The following is a 14429-nucleotide window of genomic DNA, read 5'->3' as shown; positions in this document are numbered from 1 at the left end:
TAAGCGGTCATTATGTTTTTTTCCCGACAAGTGCGCTTCTCGCCACCATTCCCCTTGCGACATGACTAAAACTAATATTTGCTTGTTACTTGACAATGAATTACTTTATTATTTTTGTGGCTTTGATATTGAAAAGGCCGTGAACAATTAAAAAAATGAGTAATCTGAATTGCATTTTATTTGTCCCATGGTATTAGGTAATGATGTTATTTTTTTAGATGGATATTTAATTTACTTGCATTTTTATTCTATCAGAGCCGCTTATTTAAAGGATTTCTTTTTTGAGGAAACGTTTTTTACATCAATTATTTGCATTAAAACTAAATTCAGTATGTTTTATAGAAGGCAAGGGAAGGCTTATTTAGCTAAGTAAGCGTTTCTAACAAAAAAGAGAAATGATTTTTCTACTTGGGCGTTTAAAAGAAAGGGCGCTAAAAAAGATGCGTTACTCAAGCCATAACGCCTTTCAAATTTTTTAATTTGAATTTTTTTGACACACATTTTCATTAATTTTTCCCTGAGGCAATCATTTTAAATTGGTCTGTGCGTCAGAAATATTGAACGACTAAAATTACTTGAAAAATACTTTTTTTTAATTAGAACGTGTTGGCAGTTGAATCTGTTTTGTCAATCAAATGGAATTCAAAATGGCGTACTCATGTATTTTCTTTTTATGTGCTGTTGTTGCAGTTGCATACGCAGGTTGGTAATTTAAATTCTTATATGCGTGTAAACTTAAATGGTCGGGAAAGTTGTTAGTGTTAGTAAAAAAAACAACAACAGAATAACAACTAACGAATTTGAACCGTTAGGATTGTATCCACCTTTTACTCATTTTGTCTTATTATTTTTAGCTGATCCGTTACTTGATCAACTGGATAGCAAATTAAAAAGCCTGGAAGGTATACTGAGTAGACTTATATCTCTCTCGGCCCCATTTTACACGTTCAAGGGTTTATTTAATTTTTTTTAAGTTAAGACACGGTAAATTAATATACCTTTTTTCTCTAAAATTAAAACAAGCACTCGTCACTTATAATTTTGACCGTTCAAAGAATAATTTGCAACATATATATATACACTTTCCAAATGTTTGCGGTATCTGGATTTGAAAGTATGGTGTGTAGAAATGAAGTGTGTGTGGTTGTGTTGATTCACTTCAGAAATATTCTGTCATTTTTCTTATTACCAACACCCGTGTTGTATTCCTTATTATGTCATTATTAGTTGTAGGTATTTATGTTCGTCACCTAAGACAAAAATATCATCTTTAGACAGCATAAACAACAAGTCGCAACAAAAACTCCATTTTCTGACAAAAGATTTTGATTAGTGGCACTCTGAATAGAAGATAACCTAATAGATATACCTGACGGTCTTAATAGCTTCACAGCAATGATACAATAATTTTCTCTTTGATTTGTAAAGCTACTTAGTTATAACAGAAACTATTTGTTTTTTTAAAGAGCAACAATAGAGAGATACATGTGCATAATTTAAATGGCTAGCCTCACTAATATCGAGGGATATACCCTGTCTATTCTTTCCAGGAGGGGCCATGGCTTAGATGGAGAGTCCTAGTCCTAGAGTATTTAATGCTCGTTATGATTTCCCTCATATGACTTGGGTTAACCTGGGGCTATGGTAACATTCACTCGCCCTTGTTGAATCGCTGTCAAAAGGAATCGAACCACTAATCTACGGCGCCACAAAATCTACGGCGTCATAATCAAGCATAAAAAAAATTAACAACACAAAATCCCTGTATTAATTGATGTTATCTTACTGATCGATTAAATTTTGTAGAAACATGCAGAAAAGTAAGCAAAAAGGCGGAGTTGTTTGGCAGAACCTTCTTAGAAATAAATTTGTTGCCTTTTTATCAGTTTTATAAATATCGTGTTTTATTTTAATGTGTTTCAGGGAAATCTACGGGCTCTAATTTTTCAAAATTTGTTGCTCGGGCAAAACCATAATTTGCCCACGATATGTTAATTTCCATTGCTTATTCTATGTAGAAAATTCGCCGGCAAAATGTATCTAAGCATGCGCAGTTCTATTTATTTTCTTTTTGCTGTGAAAAATTTGCTTCTCCGGCAATCAGAAACAGTGCCTACTTTTTACAGGCGAGATATTTCACTGTAAACTTTTAACCAATCAGAACGCAATATTCAGTGTTTATTCTTAGAAAAATAGTCTAATCAATTTTTGATTGTGTCAAGATCTTCTTCAACTTTTCAAACATCCCAAACTAATTCTGTTTAGCAAAGAATTGCGATTCTCTGTAGACGGGACAAAAGAACTTAACAATTAATCCTGTTCCAAAATAGAATTTTTTTACTTAATTAGTTCTAAATATAATTTAGGGGATTATTTATCGCGATTTTCTAAGGTCAACAGATAGAATGTGCAAGAAATACTGATATGGTAACGTTCAACCCATTGAATAAAATAGCTCTTTTCGTGGTTTAGAAAGTTTAGAAAGCGACAATCCAAGATACGTTAGTAATAATGGAGATTTAAATAAATTTAATTTTTCTTACGTTTAGAACGTTTGCATCGTTTTATGAAAAAGCGTGAAGGTAAGATTCCTTTAAAAAAATGTAGTCAGGTTTGTGTGAGAATTTACTTGACAAGCAGCTTAAATGAATATATATTCTTCTCATTTAAGAAAAATAGGTATAAACATATTTCATTATCATTTTTTACAGGTAAATCTGACCCACCAGTTGACCTCAGCAAGATTGATATAAGAGGTTTGTGTAAATAAATCTAATACTTTTATACTGTATATTTACGAAGATAAATAACATTTCGTTTAATGAACGCGATAGTAGCACGTTGATTGCCTACTCGTATTATTAAAACTACAATAATGAACCTTGTTCAGGCTTTGTATCTTCGGTCTCTCCCAAACCTAGAAGGAAGATGAATGGCTAAAAAGCGAGATAATGTTCTTAAGTAGCTACTTTTGAGTACATACGAAAAGTTTGTGTCTGCTTGATTTCTGCTTGAACAAATGTTAACCGTTAAGTTACCATGGTAATAACACGACATCCTATGAAAAATATTTGGTTGTCAACCTTTAAAAAGGCATGCATGTAATAAAAAATTAAGTTGGAGGTTGGGGGTTGGTGGCTTTTAGACGTTCTTATGCATTCACCTTTTGTTGGCTAAATATGTTTGTTCACTTCATGGAAAAGTTGAAACAATTTCCACATAGCCATAAAAAAGAAAAAAGGTTTTAACAGACCTTTATCAGAACTCACAATTTCCCCTCTACACTAAATTGAACACTTTTCAATCGCGTATTTTTATTTGTAGTTGATGGTCCACCGACACACCGCGATTTTATATTCAGATCTGATGAAAAAGGTTGGTGTAATTTTACAATAATAGTCGTTAGCCAGTGAAAAAGTCCACGGGTTCGCCCGTCGCAGCTAAGCTACCATTTTTCGTGACAGACAGACGGACGGACGGACAGACGTATACGGGCATTATAATTCAGATTATCAATTTACTGAAAACTAATTACACTTTCAAGACTAATTATCTGTATCACTTCGTTTTGATTTACTCACTGGAATTATATTGTTTTTTCTGTTTTAAATTTTCAGTAAAAGTTGGTGTACCATTATTTCACGAACTCGTCTCGGATAATCCAGGTAGCTACATATTTAATCGTTATGAGTTGAATTTATATAACATGAAACATTAATGGTCTGTTGTAGCTACAACTATTTAGGAAGTGAAATGAGAGTGCAGGTTATCTGTAATCTACTGTGGAGAGTGTTTTTGCAAAAATGCTTACCATTATTGCACTAGCTGTACATGTACATGCTTTTAAAACTTGCATTTATGATAATACGAATTCAAAAATTGCACCTAGCTATGGGTTAGAGAAAGAAATATGTCACTATAAACGTAAACATATAAAAGCATTAAATAAAATAAAAATTACAATTTTTACCTTTTTAAGTATTCTGTATTTTAATGAAACTGTTCTTGAACTAATCTTTGCAAAATAGGCAAATGGAAATGAATATGAGGAAAATCAAAAGTGTTATATTAAACGAAACATATGACATTTGAAAAACAAATACTTTTGTGCGTTTGTATTGTTTCATATGTGTATGGTTTATAGGAAATTGTTACGTGGATCTTAGCTGGATTTTGCACTATGTATAAAACATAATAGTTGTAATTTGCTCTAAGTAAAATATAGGTAAACGCATTTCATTATCTACGTACAGGCAAATCTGACCCACCAACGGAACTTGATCGCAGCAAGCTTGACATAAGAGGTTAGTTTAAATTTGAGTTTTTATATCTGTTTACCAATAGAAACATTTGTATTTTTTGTCAAGTCGGTCATTTTTTATTTACTTAGTTTCTAATTATCGATTTTAAATTTTTTGAATCAAGTCAAATGTTTTAGTGTATGACGGAGCAGTTTTTGTTAATAATAAATAAATTAAAAAATAACTTTTAGAAAAGTTTCATTATTGTACTTTAGAAGAATGCTGATAGCATTCGATAAGCTGAATTAAAAACAAGACCATTTTATTTACTCAAATTTTGGTGGTTTCTGCGCACCATAAATCAAGTACCAGAAAATATTTTTAAGAAATAATATAAATTTATACAAAACAATTATTTTTGCTCGATTTTTCCCTAATCAATGAAAGGACATAGTAATAACATGACATCATATAAAAAATATTTGACTGTTCTGACGCCATATAACAAAGAAACAATGTTTGAAAATCATCAAATATCAACTTCGGTATGCTTCAGAAGTTATTTATAAGGAGGTTGGGGGTTGGTGACTTCTTTATGTACTTACTTTTTGTTGGCTAAATATGATTGTTCACGTCATGGAAAAAAACGATTTCCACATAGCCATAAAAAAGGAAAAATCTTATGACGTACCTTTATCAGAACTCACAATTTCCCTCTACATAAAATTGAACGCTTTTCAATCGCGTATTTCTATTTATAGTTGATGGTCCACCCACACACCATGATTCTCTCAGATCTGACGAAAAAGGTTGATGTTGTTTAACAAAATCTCTTTGCAAAATTTTTTTTTTAAATGCAAAAAATAATAAATTTAGTTAATTGCATTGTGTTAAGAATAATTTTGCCAGTGATCTATACCCATTTGTATAGCTTTTTACCAAAAGCTTTTCGATATATGAACATAATTAGTGCTATATACACATTTGTATATAGCACCGATGATGATAATATATCGAAAAGCTTTTGCTGATTTTTGAACTTGTTTTTAACTTTAACATTTTATGAAATAATTTAATTACACTTTAAAAACTAATTATTTGTATCACTTCGTTTTAGTATACCCACTATGATTATATTTATTTTCTGTTTAAATTTGCAGTAAAAGTTGGTGTACCATTATTTCACGAACTCTTCTCGGATAATCCAGGTAGCTACATATTTAATCGTTATGAGCCGATTTTATATAACTTGAAACATTAATGGTTTTTTGTTGCAACAACTTTTTATTTAGTAAAATGTCTGTAATCTAGTGTGGAGAGTGTTTTGTAAACTTGCATAATTAAACTATATTTTTCTGCTACACAAATTTATGCATTTCTCATCCCCATTATTATATTTATAGTTAATGGTCCACCCTCGGATGAAAAAGGTTAGTGGACTTAGTGTAACAAAATTCCCAACTTGCCGAAACCTTTGTGCAAGGGAAACTTTAGAGAATTGCTATAAATCACTTTGTTTTGTTTGCTTCTCAAAGGTAATTTTTTTTGTTTAAATTAGCAGTAAAGCTTGGGATGCCATTATTCCACGAAGTCTCATCTGATGATCCGGGTATGTGATAACTAGATATTCACTGGTTGATCGTATTTTTTTGTACACTCTTGTAATAAAAACCAATCTATTAAAGCACAAAAAAATTGCAACATTTTATCAAACATATATGTTACAAAAATCCGTGTCTTTACTGGATATTCTACTTTGCTTTTTTCTATTCTTTTCAGCATGTAAGGTAGACATTATTTTTATTTACATATCTATTCGTATGCAGGTAGATCTGACCCACCAGCAAATGTTAATCCCAACAATCTTGATAGAAGAGGTATTACTATATGTTTATAAAAAGCTGTTGTCATATGTTGACTGATATATTTCTACAATGCTGTTGTGATTTCATTGATAACGACCTTCAACCCCAAACAAAATATAATGGACTGGAAGGCGTGATTTTGAAGATCGCAACCACTTTTCTTAGGAATGTAGAATTATGACTTAGTTTATGTGGTTGCATACAAAATTTTAAACGGAACTAATATATACTGAATGCGGATACTTTGAAAAGAGTACTTTTAACATTGTTCACTTGACCTACACCATTGTCTAGGTAAACTATTTCCCAGCCTACCCGTTATAGGGTACTGGCAACGTCATGCTTTCCGCTCATTTCGAGAAAAGTCAAACACGGCTAGTTTTACAGAAGTATCCAGGATTAAAGGTAGTGCAAAGCCATCGGAAAGGCATGCCTCTAAGCTTAGAGGAAGAAAGCTCTAAGTATAGAAAAGAAAAAATTAAAGAATAAAAAGTACACTAAATTAAATTTATACTATTCATGCAAGAAATTTGAGTAATGGATTTTAAGAAAAAATATTTGTTGGTAAAGTACTCCAAAATTATAAACTTTGATAAAAAGAAAATTCCTATAAAAAAGGAGAGTAAAGCCAGAAGATCATTTTAATGATTTTATTCTATATATGGCAGCATGCGATTTTGTCAACGATTACATCTTCTGTATTGTGTGTTGGGTTATGTGGAATATAATCAACTAAACGAAAACTTGCGGTAGAACGCTCTAAAGAACTTCTTTTACCAACATTTCTTCTGCAATTCTTCAAGATGACTAGAAAATCAGAATGATACGCCCCTCAGATTTGTATGCAGCAAACAATATCAGCATCACTATAACTCCAAAAACAATATTATTGATTGCACAATTTTCCCCTTCTTTCGAGGATAATTACACTAGTCGGTGACCCGTTGATAAATCCACGGGTTTGCCCGCCTTAAATTTACCGCATTTTGTGTGCCTCGCTACTGCAGTTGCCATTTTGTGTGACAGACATAGAGACAGACGTATACGGGTATCTTAATATAGATTGTAATTACGTTGCCGCTTGAAATCAATTTTTGACGCCTTAGAAATAGTTTTTTTTCTTGGAACTTGGACTTTTTTTATTTCATATATCAAAATGTACACCGTAATTCCATGGACATGTAACAGATTTTTCCTCTGTTTGGCAAATAATCTAAGACTATTTTCAAAAATCTCTGTAAATGAGTACAAAAGAACTTACCAATCAGTCTTGTTAAACTCGTACACTTTTCACTCGATGTAGTCAATATACTATTTCGTACATTTTTCTTTTTTTTTTATTATTTGTAGTCGATGGTCCACCAAAACACGAAGATTTTAGGTCCAGATCTGATGTACAAGGTTAGTGTAATTCTTAACGGAAATATTTATCATAAATAATTTTGTTATTTGCAAAGAAGTAAATACCAAAATTAATACAATCTTTAATTACCGGTAAAATTTGGTAATAATTTTACATTTGTTTTATTTAAATATTTCTTTTTATATATATATAGGTAAATTTCTTTTTCTAATTTTTCAGTTAAAGTTGGAAAACCGTTATTTCACGCAGTCTTATCGGATAATCCAGGTATATGTGTCTGCAATTATTAAATTCAACCCTCAATGGGCGGGTCCTGGGAATATCTTGGTAAAACAGCGCTACAGTAAAACCGTCATAACTCTTGAGGAAAGGGTTGCCATGAAAAGTTCCTCTTCCAATGACGAAGTGCCAAAGTAGAAAGATGATGAATTCGGTTATCCAAAAATACCAAACATGAATCATGTAGGTCTTGTTCTGAGTCATCAATCACGACTTAATTTCGTAGAAGTGACTATATGTTGACTGAAAAAGGAGTCTTTTCAAAAAGTGACCGTCCTTTAAGGATTAATATGTATTGATACCAGATTTAATAAACGTCACAGAACATGCTCAGCTTTGTGTGTGATGAAACTTTTCTATTGCAGTACTAAAAATAAATATACAGTTAGCAACGTTGGTAGAAATACATCCACATCAATCTAAACGATCGACCGAAAAAATGGGGACAAGGATTTTGGTAGAATGCCGCCAGAATCTATGACCCTAGAAGAGGGCTCGGGACCAGACACTTGCAGAAGAAACTTAGACGTTCCTTTTTATCTCACATTATAAATCATCTTCTGGAATTTGCATAAACGTTCATAAAACTGAAAAAACTTTGTTGGAAATTAAAACGATCAACCAATCCACACGGCATTGTGGAAAAGAGAGACCGTGTCGAGGGTTATTCAATCCAATTACTTAGTTCAAGACAGAATTTTAAGGTTTTGTTTGAAGTTCTTGATAACGATAGGTAATGATGTAATGTTATACTGCGTCAAGTTCTTCAGTTAAGCAGAAAAGATCAGGCATTATAGCTTGCGCTAACTTTATTTGGAGGGGAGGTTCTTTAGAACATATCCATCATCAGTGCTACATAATATTAGCGTTAATTGCATCATACATATTTTGTGTAAACGCCTGTGAAAATGGATGGCATGCAATAGACAGAAATAACTGATTTTATTGTACTTACAATTTATCTATTGCATAAACCCTTAAACAACAATATTACATGGAACTCAACAACACAATCTGGTTACAATTATTTGAGATCTTAACTACCTACTTCTACCTAAAGCCAATGCACTTTTTTTTTTTAGAAAATGATAACATCAAGCATGTTCCTCAACACTTAGGCGGTGGTTTGCGACCTGGTGTTAACAAAAAGAAAGAATCTGACGTAAATAGACAAGCAACAAAAAAATCATTATCAGATACACTAACAGGGATAGACAAGCAATTGGACGAAATCGCAGGTTTGCAGATATAATAAACGGATACTGAACGGCGAAAATAAGTAGAGATCGAGGTGGCCTTTTTTTTGTCAACAGAATGTTAAACTCAATTTTTTAAAAAATGTTGTTGTCAAGGAGTTAAAAAACACATGTTTGATTTGGATAATTTTGCAATTAAACATCGTTTGATTGCACTATGTGAATTAAAAGAAAGAGATGTTTTTATCTGCTTTTTTATTGTTTACGTTTTTATGGTACCATTTTATAATGCCTTTCCAAACCTATTAGAATGGCTCAAAAATCATGTGAAAATAATATTTCTATAATTTTAATGCTTGAAACCATTAAAATTATGGGATATTTTGATTTTTTGCATCAGTCAGTTAAGAATTACTGATATTGTGTCATTTTGGCACCAGAGAATGACACTGACTGCGATGTAATATGTGTATGACAACCCAATACTATATTTTAGAACTTGTAAAGAAGGAGTCTACTAAGAAGAATTCAGAGCTAGACAGAAAAAAAGGTAAGCTTTCAATGCTCTATGATAAAGAACAAAAATATATTATGGAAAAACTTCACATAGTGCAAATAACAGACGCGAAAGCAGATGTGTTTGCAAAGAGAAAAACGTTATGTACAGCTATGACCCTTCATTTTTTTCTGTGATATTTTTCTATGTTACTTTTCTAATTAATTTTGTAGTTTATAATTATGTTTGCGCTACAATCTTTAGTTTATTGAGAAAGATATGATCAGCATTGTGTTTTCACTTACGAGTTACAAAAGGGAAAGTTTAAGCCAAACATCGCTTTCCTCAAGTAACTCTTCAGTTAAGCTGTTTTAATGTGACAAGATTGTTATCTATAGATAATATACCCATGTCATTCCGGAAAGACGAATTTAAAAAATCAGTTTCCAAAACGATGAAGTCCCAGAGTAAGTACTTTTCAAAAAGTAAATTCCGGAAGTTGCGGTGATTGCTTTCCGTGTTAAAAAGTGAAAGTAATCACTGTTACACTTTTTTTTACTTCCACAGAGATTCAAAAAGGTGTTTCAGACGGAAAAAAGGTTGAAAATGTAAAACGGTCAGCAAGTGGCTCAAAATCAATGAGTAAATTAGGCAATTTGGCAGACGATATTGCAGCTTGGAAAATGGAGAATGATCCTAAAAAATGGGAAGAAGATTTTCAAGGTAATATTATTAAAAAACAAATTATCGAAACGTTTGAAAGTGACAAGATGCTTCCTCACAACAGATGCACACAGTAGACTCCCGGTATAACAAACCGCGTAGGGAAACGGAGAAAAGTAAAATAAATATAGGAGCTTTGGCTCAATTAAATAATATTTTATATTTTTTTAACCCTACCAAAATTTATAGCGTTAAGGGCAACACATTACCCTAATTGCTCAAAGAGGACTCTACCGTAATATAATTCAAAATCAAAACAAATTGTTGCTTACATTACACAATGCAATGTCTCCATAAATCTGGCAAAATATCTCTTAAAGATCAGTGGTTCTTACACTTGTTTTGTTGCGTAAGGATCTCTTATAAGAAAAAAATAAGGCTGATGAGAATATTATTGACAAGATGATATCTGAAAGTTCAAAATTTGTTTTGTTTTTGTTCTGCTGCATGTTCTACTAATGTTTCTGTGATCCAAACTGTTCCATTTGGATAATATTGCACTTTTCAAACATAAAACATAATATTAATACCGATAATGTACAAAAAATTGAAAATATTGCCCAGTTTCTATTACATTTAGTGTTATGAGTTAGGTGACAAAAAATTTGGTTTGTTAAATTGAGAATTCACAACATGGGTGTTCGTTAAATCGACACTTTACTATATGGGGGTTCGTTTTATCGAGAGTGCACTGTATATTTAACTTATTCCTCTTTTCATTTTAGATGAATTTTGGAAAAACTTTTAAAAAATCCTTGATGTGAAGATTGTCGTGAGATTATTAGCGTGATTGTGTAATTAGTGGATTTACTTTTATTGTGTGGAGTGTTACTTATGTGAAAAGAAATAATAATAAAAAAAACTTCACCTGACGTTTGTTCTAATAAGGTTGGGATATCACTCACATTCAGATGGTTGATTTCGTTTTAAGGTCTGCTGATGTTACAGAATGCGATCTGAATGATTTGGCAGCCAGGTTCTTCGCGGTGCTATCTATAACATAAATGCTTGAACTCGCCCTAACATTTGCATAAGAAATCATATTAAAACTAGACGTTAGCCTGTGGAAATTTCCACGGTGAATCACCTGTTCTTATTTCTGACATCCTTGTCGCTTGTTTCGTGAAGTAACGAGATTTGGTTTGACGGGAGGTATTACTATAATTATAGGTGCGAATTTATTGTTTTCGATTGCAAAAGCCTCTGTTTTTAAGTATGCTCAATAGATAGACAGGGAATATTACAATATAGACTAGCTAGGACCCAGCCTCGCACTTCGGCTGTACCTCTAAAGGATTGATCACCCTTTTGGTTGGTTACTTCCTTTACTAACAAATGTGTTTCTGAATCATTAGCCAAGCGATTAACATAATATGTAAAATGCAGAAATTCCATCGTGTAAACCAAGTCTTTATGTAGGCATTATTAATTGACCTGTTCCAAGGTGTTTTGCCTATTTGACATCGAGAATTGCAGCGAAAAAAAGCCCTGTTACAGGTAGGCGAGTTCTGTAATGCAATAGGTTTACATCCAACGTAGATAATTTATTTAGGACTCAACGATTTACTATAAAGATGGCGGATTTTGTTACAAAAACATTGAAACAAAAGTACATTCCTGACTATGAGAAATATTCACAAATATTGACTAAAAAATGGTGAGGCAAACAGTAAATATTTTGATGAAAGATTTTATATGGTCTTCCATTTTCCACTGTTGACATTTTAAATTAACATAAAGGTTCATTTAAAGCTTTGTAAAAAACATAACTTTTGGCAATTTAAAGTGGGCGAAAAAAGACTAGCTAGCTATCTATCTTGCTAATATGTGTGTACACAGGCAGGCGTAATAAGCCATTACTGAAAAATCTGTTAGTCTATTATGTATAGCTAGCTAGCAGACAAATCACACTTGTCCTAAATTTAGCCACAAAAGACACAGCTAGCTAGAAAAATCTCACGTTTAGAAGCAAAATTCGGGTCTAAAAACGCTACAAAAAGAATTTACAGCTATAATGAAATTATCCACAAGACATATTTTGCTAAAGATTCTAAAAACGTAACCAAAATAAAGGAAAAGTTTATGCAACTAGCCACATAACACATTTAGGTAATAAAAAATAAATTAATCTCTAGCCTCTTGGGTCAGACATTGATTGCTAAGGCCTTTCTTTATCACAAGTTTCTCAGGTGTAGGTTTTAGCACCTATAATTACTTTACCAACGCTGAAAACATATTTTATACTTCGCTAGCTAGCTAGCTTCAACTTTATTTCCTTATTTAATATGTAACTAGCTAGCTAGATGCCACAATCTAAGACTTACACTTTTTTCCAAAGAGGTACTAGACTTGAAAAACATAAAAGCTAGTTAGGTAAATTGAGCCTAGATTGTCTTTTTGTATCAGTATATATCCCAACAAATCAGCTTATCCAATCACACTTTACCACATTTTGTTGATAAACAATGCTTCTTAAAAGATTTCATCACTATAAAATATAGTTTCAGGGTGAAAAAATAATAACTTGGTTTGAAATAAAACTTTCGAATGTCAAGCGTTAAAAACATAAACCTCCAAACGACGTCGTGTGGATGTAAAAAAGAGCTTTTAATAACTGCAGAAATTGTAATAGCGAGGCAAACTCATTAATTATTTATATTAACCAATAAACTGGTTATGAAAAGCAGCCTGTACCAGGGTCTTTTTTGGCCGTCAAGTAAGCGCTAGCGGCTTTGGCATAGGAACAAGCCCTGGGGAGGAGGATGTTGAAATCTCAAACATAGAACATTTTATTCATACTCTATTAAGACCCTAACTAATTCATTTTAATCACAAGAATTGTTTTCATTTCATGTACTATATTAATATTAAGAGTCCACGTAATCCAGTGCTCGTCATCGAAGAATTAAAATTTAAAAAAAAAATACAGGCCGTTAAGCTGGACATTTTGGCAAACAATGCTGCCATTGAAAAATCTGTTTTTCCATACTTCCACCAAGTGCATCTCAGAAAAAAAAGAATCACATTCACAAAATCACTAGAGAATGCTGTGACTTTCTACTAAGTTGGGTATTTTTACTTTGTTAGCCAACATATAAAATGAGGAACAAAAGCAGCTAAAAAATATAGTTGGTATGCTAGCTAGGGTAATTCGAGATCAAAAAAAGAAAGCATATCTTGGTACTTATAGCTAAGTTGAAAAAGATCAAAATATAATCATTTAAATATTGATATATATGTGATAAAAATGCGATTGAACTTTTAATGGATGAAAACAAAGCTGATTAAATGCGTGAAATCAGTGCATCCTGGGGGCCTCGTGGTTGAGTATTCTGCCGGTATGGAGGTTTCCTTCGGGTGAAACTAAACGGCGGCATGGGCAAGTACGCGAAAAGTAGAAAGTTATTGTTTCGTTAACAAAAGTGAAGTCTGACTGGCATGTAATTCATCAAATTTATGTATCATGAAGATTTGGGTTCAATGACATTAAATATGAAAAGCAAAAACACATTTTTTGATGTTGCTTATAGATAGGCACGTAAGTCTATGAAGAACTTATCCACATTAATAAAAGTTAAGGTTGGACTTAGTCCGCTTATGGAAGCATTATAGCTAAATTAACTGAGATAACAGACGTGACGAGACAAAATCAGAATTAATTGATTAGTTCTACAAAGTCAGACTTGCCAATCATGACAACGGCGAAATATCAATTAATAGTAGGTATCTTTTTATAGTGCTTTATATATTTGCTGAGAACGCACCTGCTAAACTTCCCAACAAATGGTAGAATCTTTATGTGAATGCTGTTTAACTATCCAACCGATTGACAAGTTATCAAAGATTGTTGCTGAAAGCACTATTAACAGAGTATTAAACCGTAATCAAAGTAAAACTAGAGATGATGGATTAATCAATGGTCAGATTGGCATTGTCAAATATGTTAAGGTGTAAAATAATAATAGTATTTTGATGACTGCATTGCTGGCATTAACGCAGATGGGTTTCAATTGAACGCGCTGATATAGATATCCAACTAAATATTTTATGTTTGACTGAACTTAATTACTAACCAAGACACTCTAAATATGCATTATAATTTCAATATTCTGCACAATTGCGGTTCTGTCAAATTTTAAAGCATTTTATTGTGATATCGGAAACATAGTTTCTATGTTTAATGTTTTTAAACTCAAATTTATTAACAGATCTTTCTTTGATATAACAAAATGTTTGTAGTTCTCAATCAAATGTCAATTTTTTTAG

At 32.2% G+C, this 14429-nt stretch overlaps 1 protein-coding gene across 6 annotated transcripts; it reads left to right on the top strand.

Moving 5' to 3' along the window:
* Positions 1-346: 346 nt before the first annotated feature.
* Positions 347-11030, top strand: LOC130624014 (uncharacterized). 6 transcript variants are annotated; one of them, XM_057439572.1, is made up of 20 exons: positions 347-369; positions 601-702; positions 855-902; positions 2550-2582; positions 2712-2756; positions 3325-3375; positions 3618-3665; positions 4254-4304; positions 5003-5050; positions 5402-5449; positions 5645-5671; positions 5803-5850; positions 6068-6118; positions 7457-7507; positions 7689-7736; positions 8831-8986; positions 9441-9494; positions 9839-9907; positions 10008-10163; positions 10889-11030. In XM_057439572.1, exons 2-20 carry the CDS (start codon positions 636-638, stop codon positions 10909-10911), a joined length of 1122 nt encoding a protein of 373 aa, XP_057295555.1. In that variant the 5' UTR covers positions 347-369; positions 601-635; the 3' UTR covers positions 10912-11030. The 6 variants fall into 6 exon arrangements, with proteins under 6 accessions (XP_057295555.1, XP_057295554.1, XP_057295557.1 ...); XM_057439571.1 differs by having other exon boundaries at positions 5800-5850; XM_057439574.1 differs by lacking the exon at positions 3618-3665 and having other exon boundaries at positions 5800-5850.
* Positions 11031-14429: the final 3399 nt, after the last annotated feature.

This window comes from Hydractinia symbiolongicarpus, chromosome 13, assembly GCF_029227915.1.
Source record: "Hydractinia symbiolongicarpus strain clone_291-10 chromosome 13, HSymV2.1, whole genome shotgun sequence".
NCBI classification, from domain to species: Eukaryota; Metazoa; Cnidaria; class Hydrozoa; order Anthoathecata; family Hydractiniidae; genus Hydractinia; species Hydractinia symbiolongicarpus.
This window is presented reverse-complemented; position numbering and strand designations above follow the sequence as displayed.

Excerpts from the sequence above, each read along its gene's own strand:
- LOC130624014 (XM_057439571.1), top strand. The coding sequence starts at position 636 with ATGGAATTCAAAATGGCGTACTCATGTATTTTCTTTTTATGTGCTGTT. Across the intron at positions 5,851-6,067 it reads AGTCTCATCTGATGATCCGG|GTAGATCTGACCCACCAGCA; the intron begins GTATGTGATAAC and ends ATTCGTATGCAG. Across the intron at positions 9,495-9,838 it reads AGAGCTAGACAGAAAAAAAG|ATAATATACCCATGTCATTC; the intron begins GTAAGCTTTCAA and ends TGTTATCTATAG.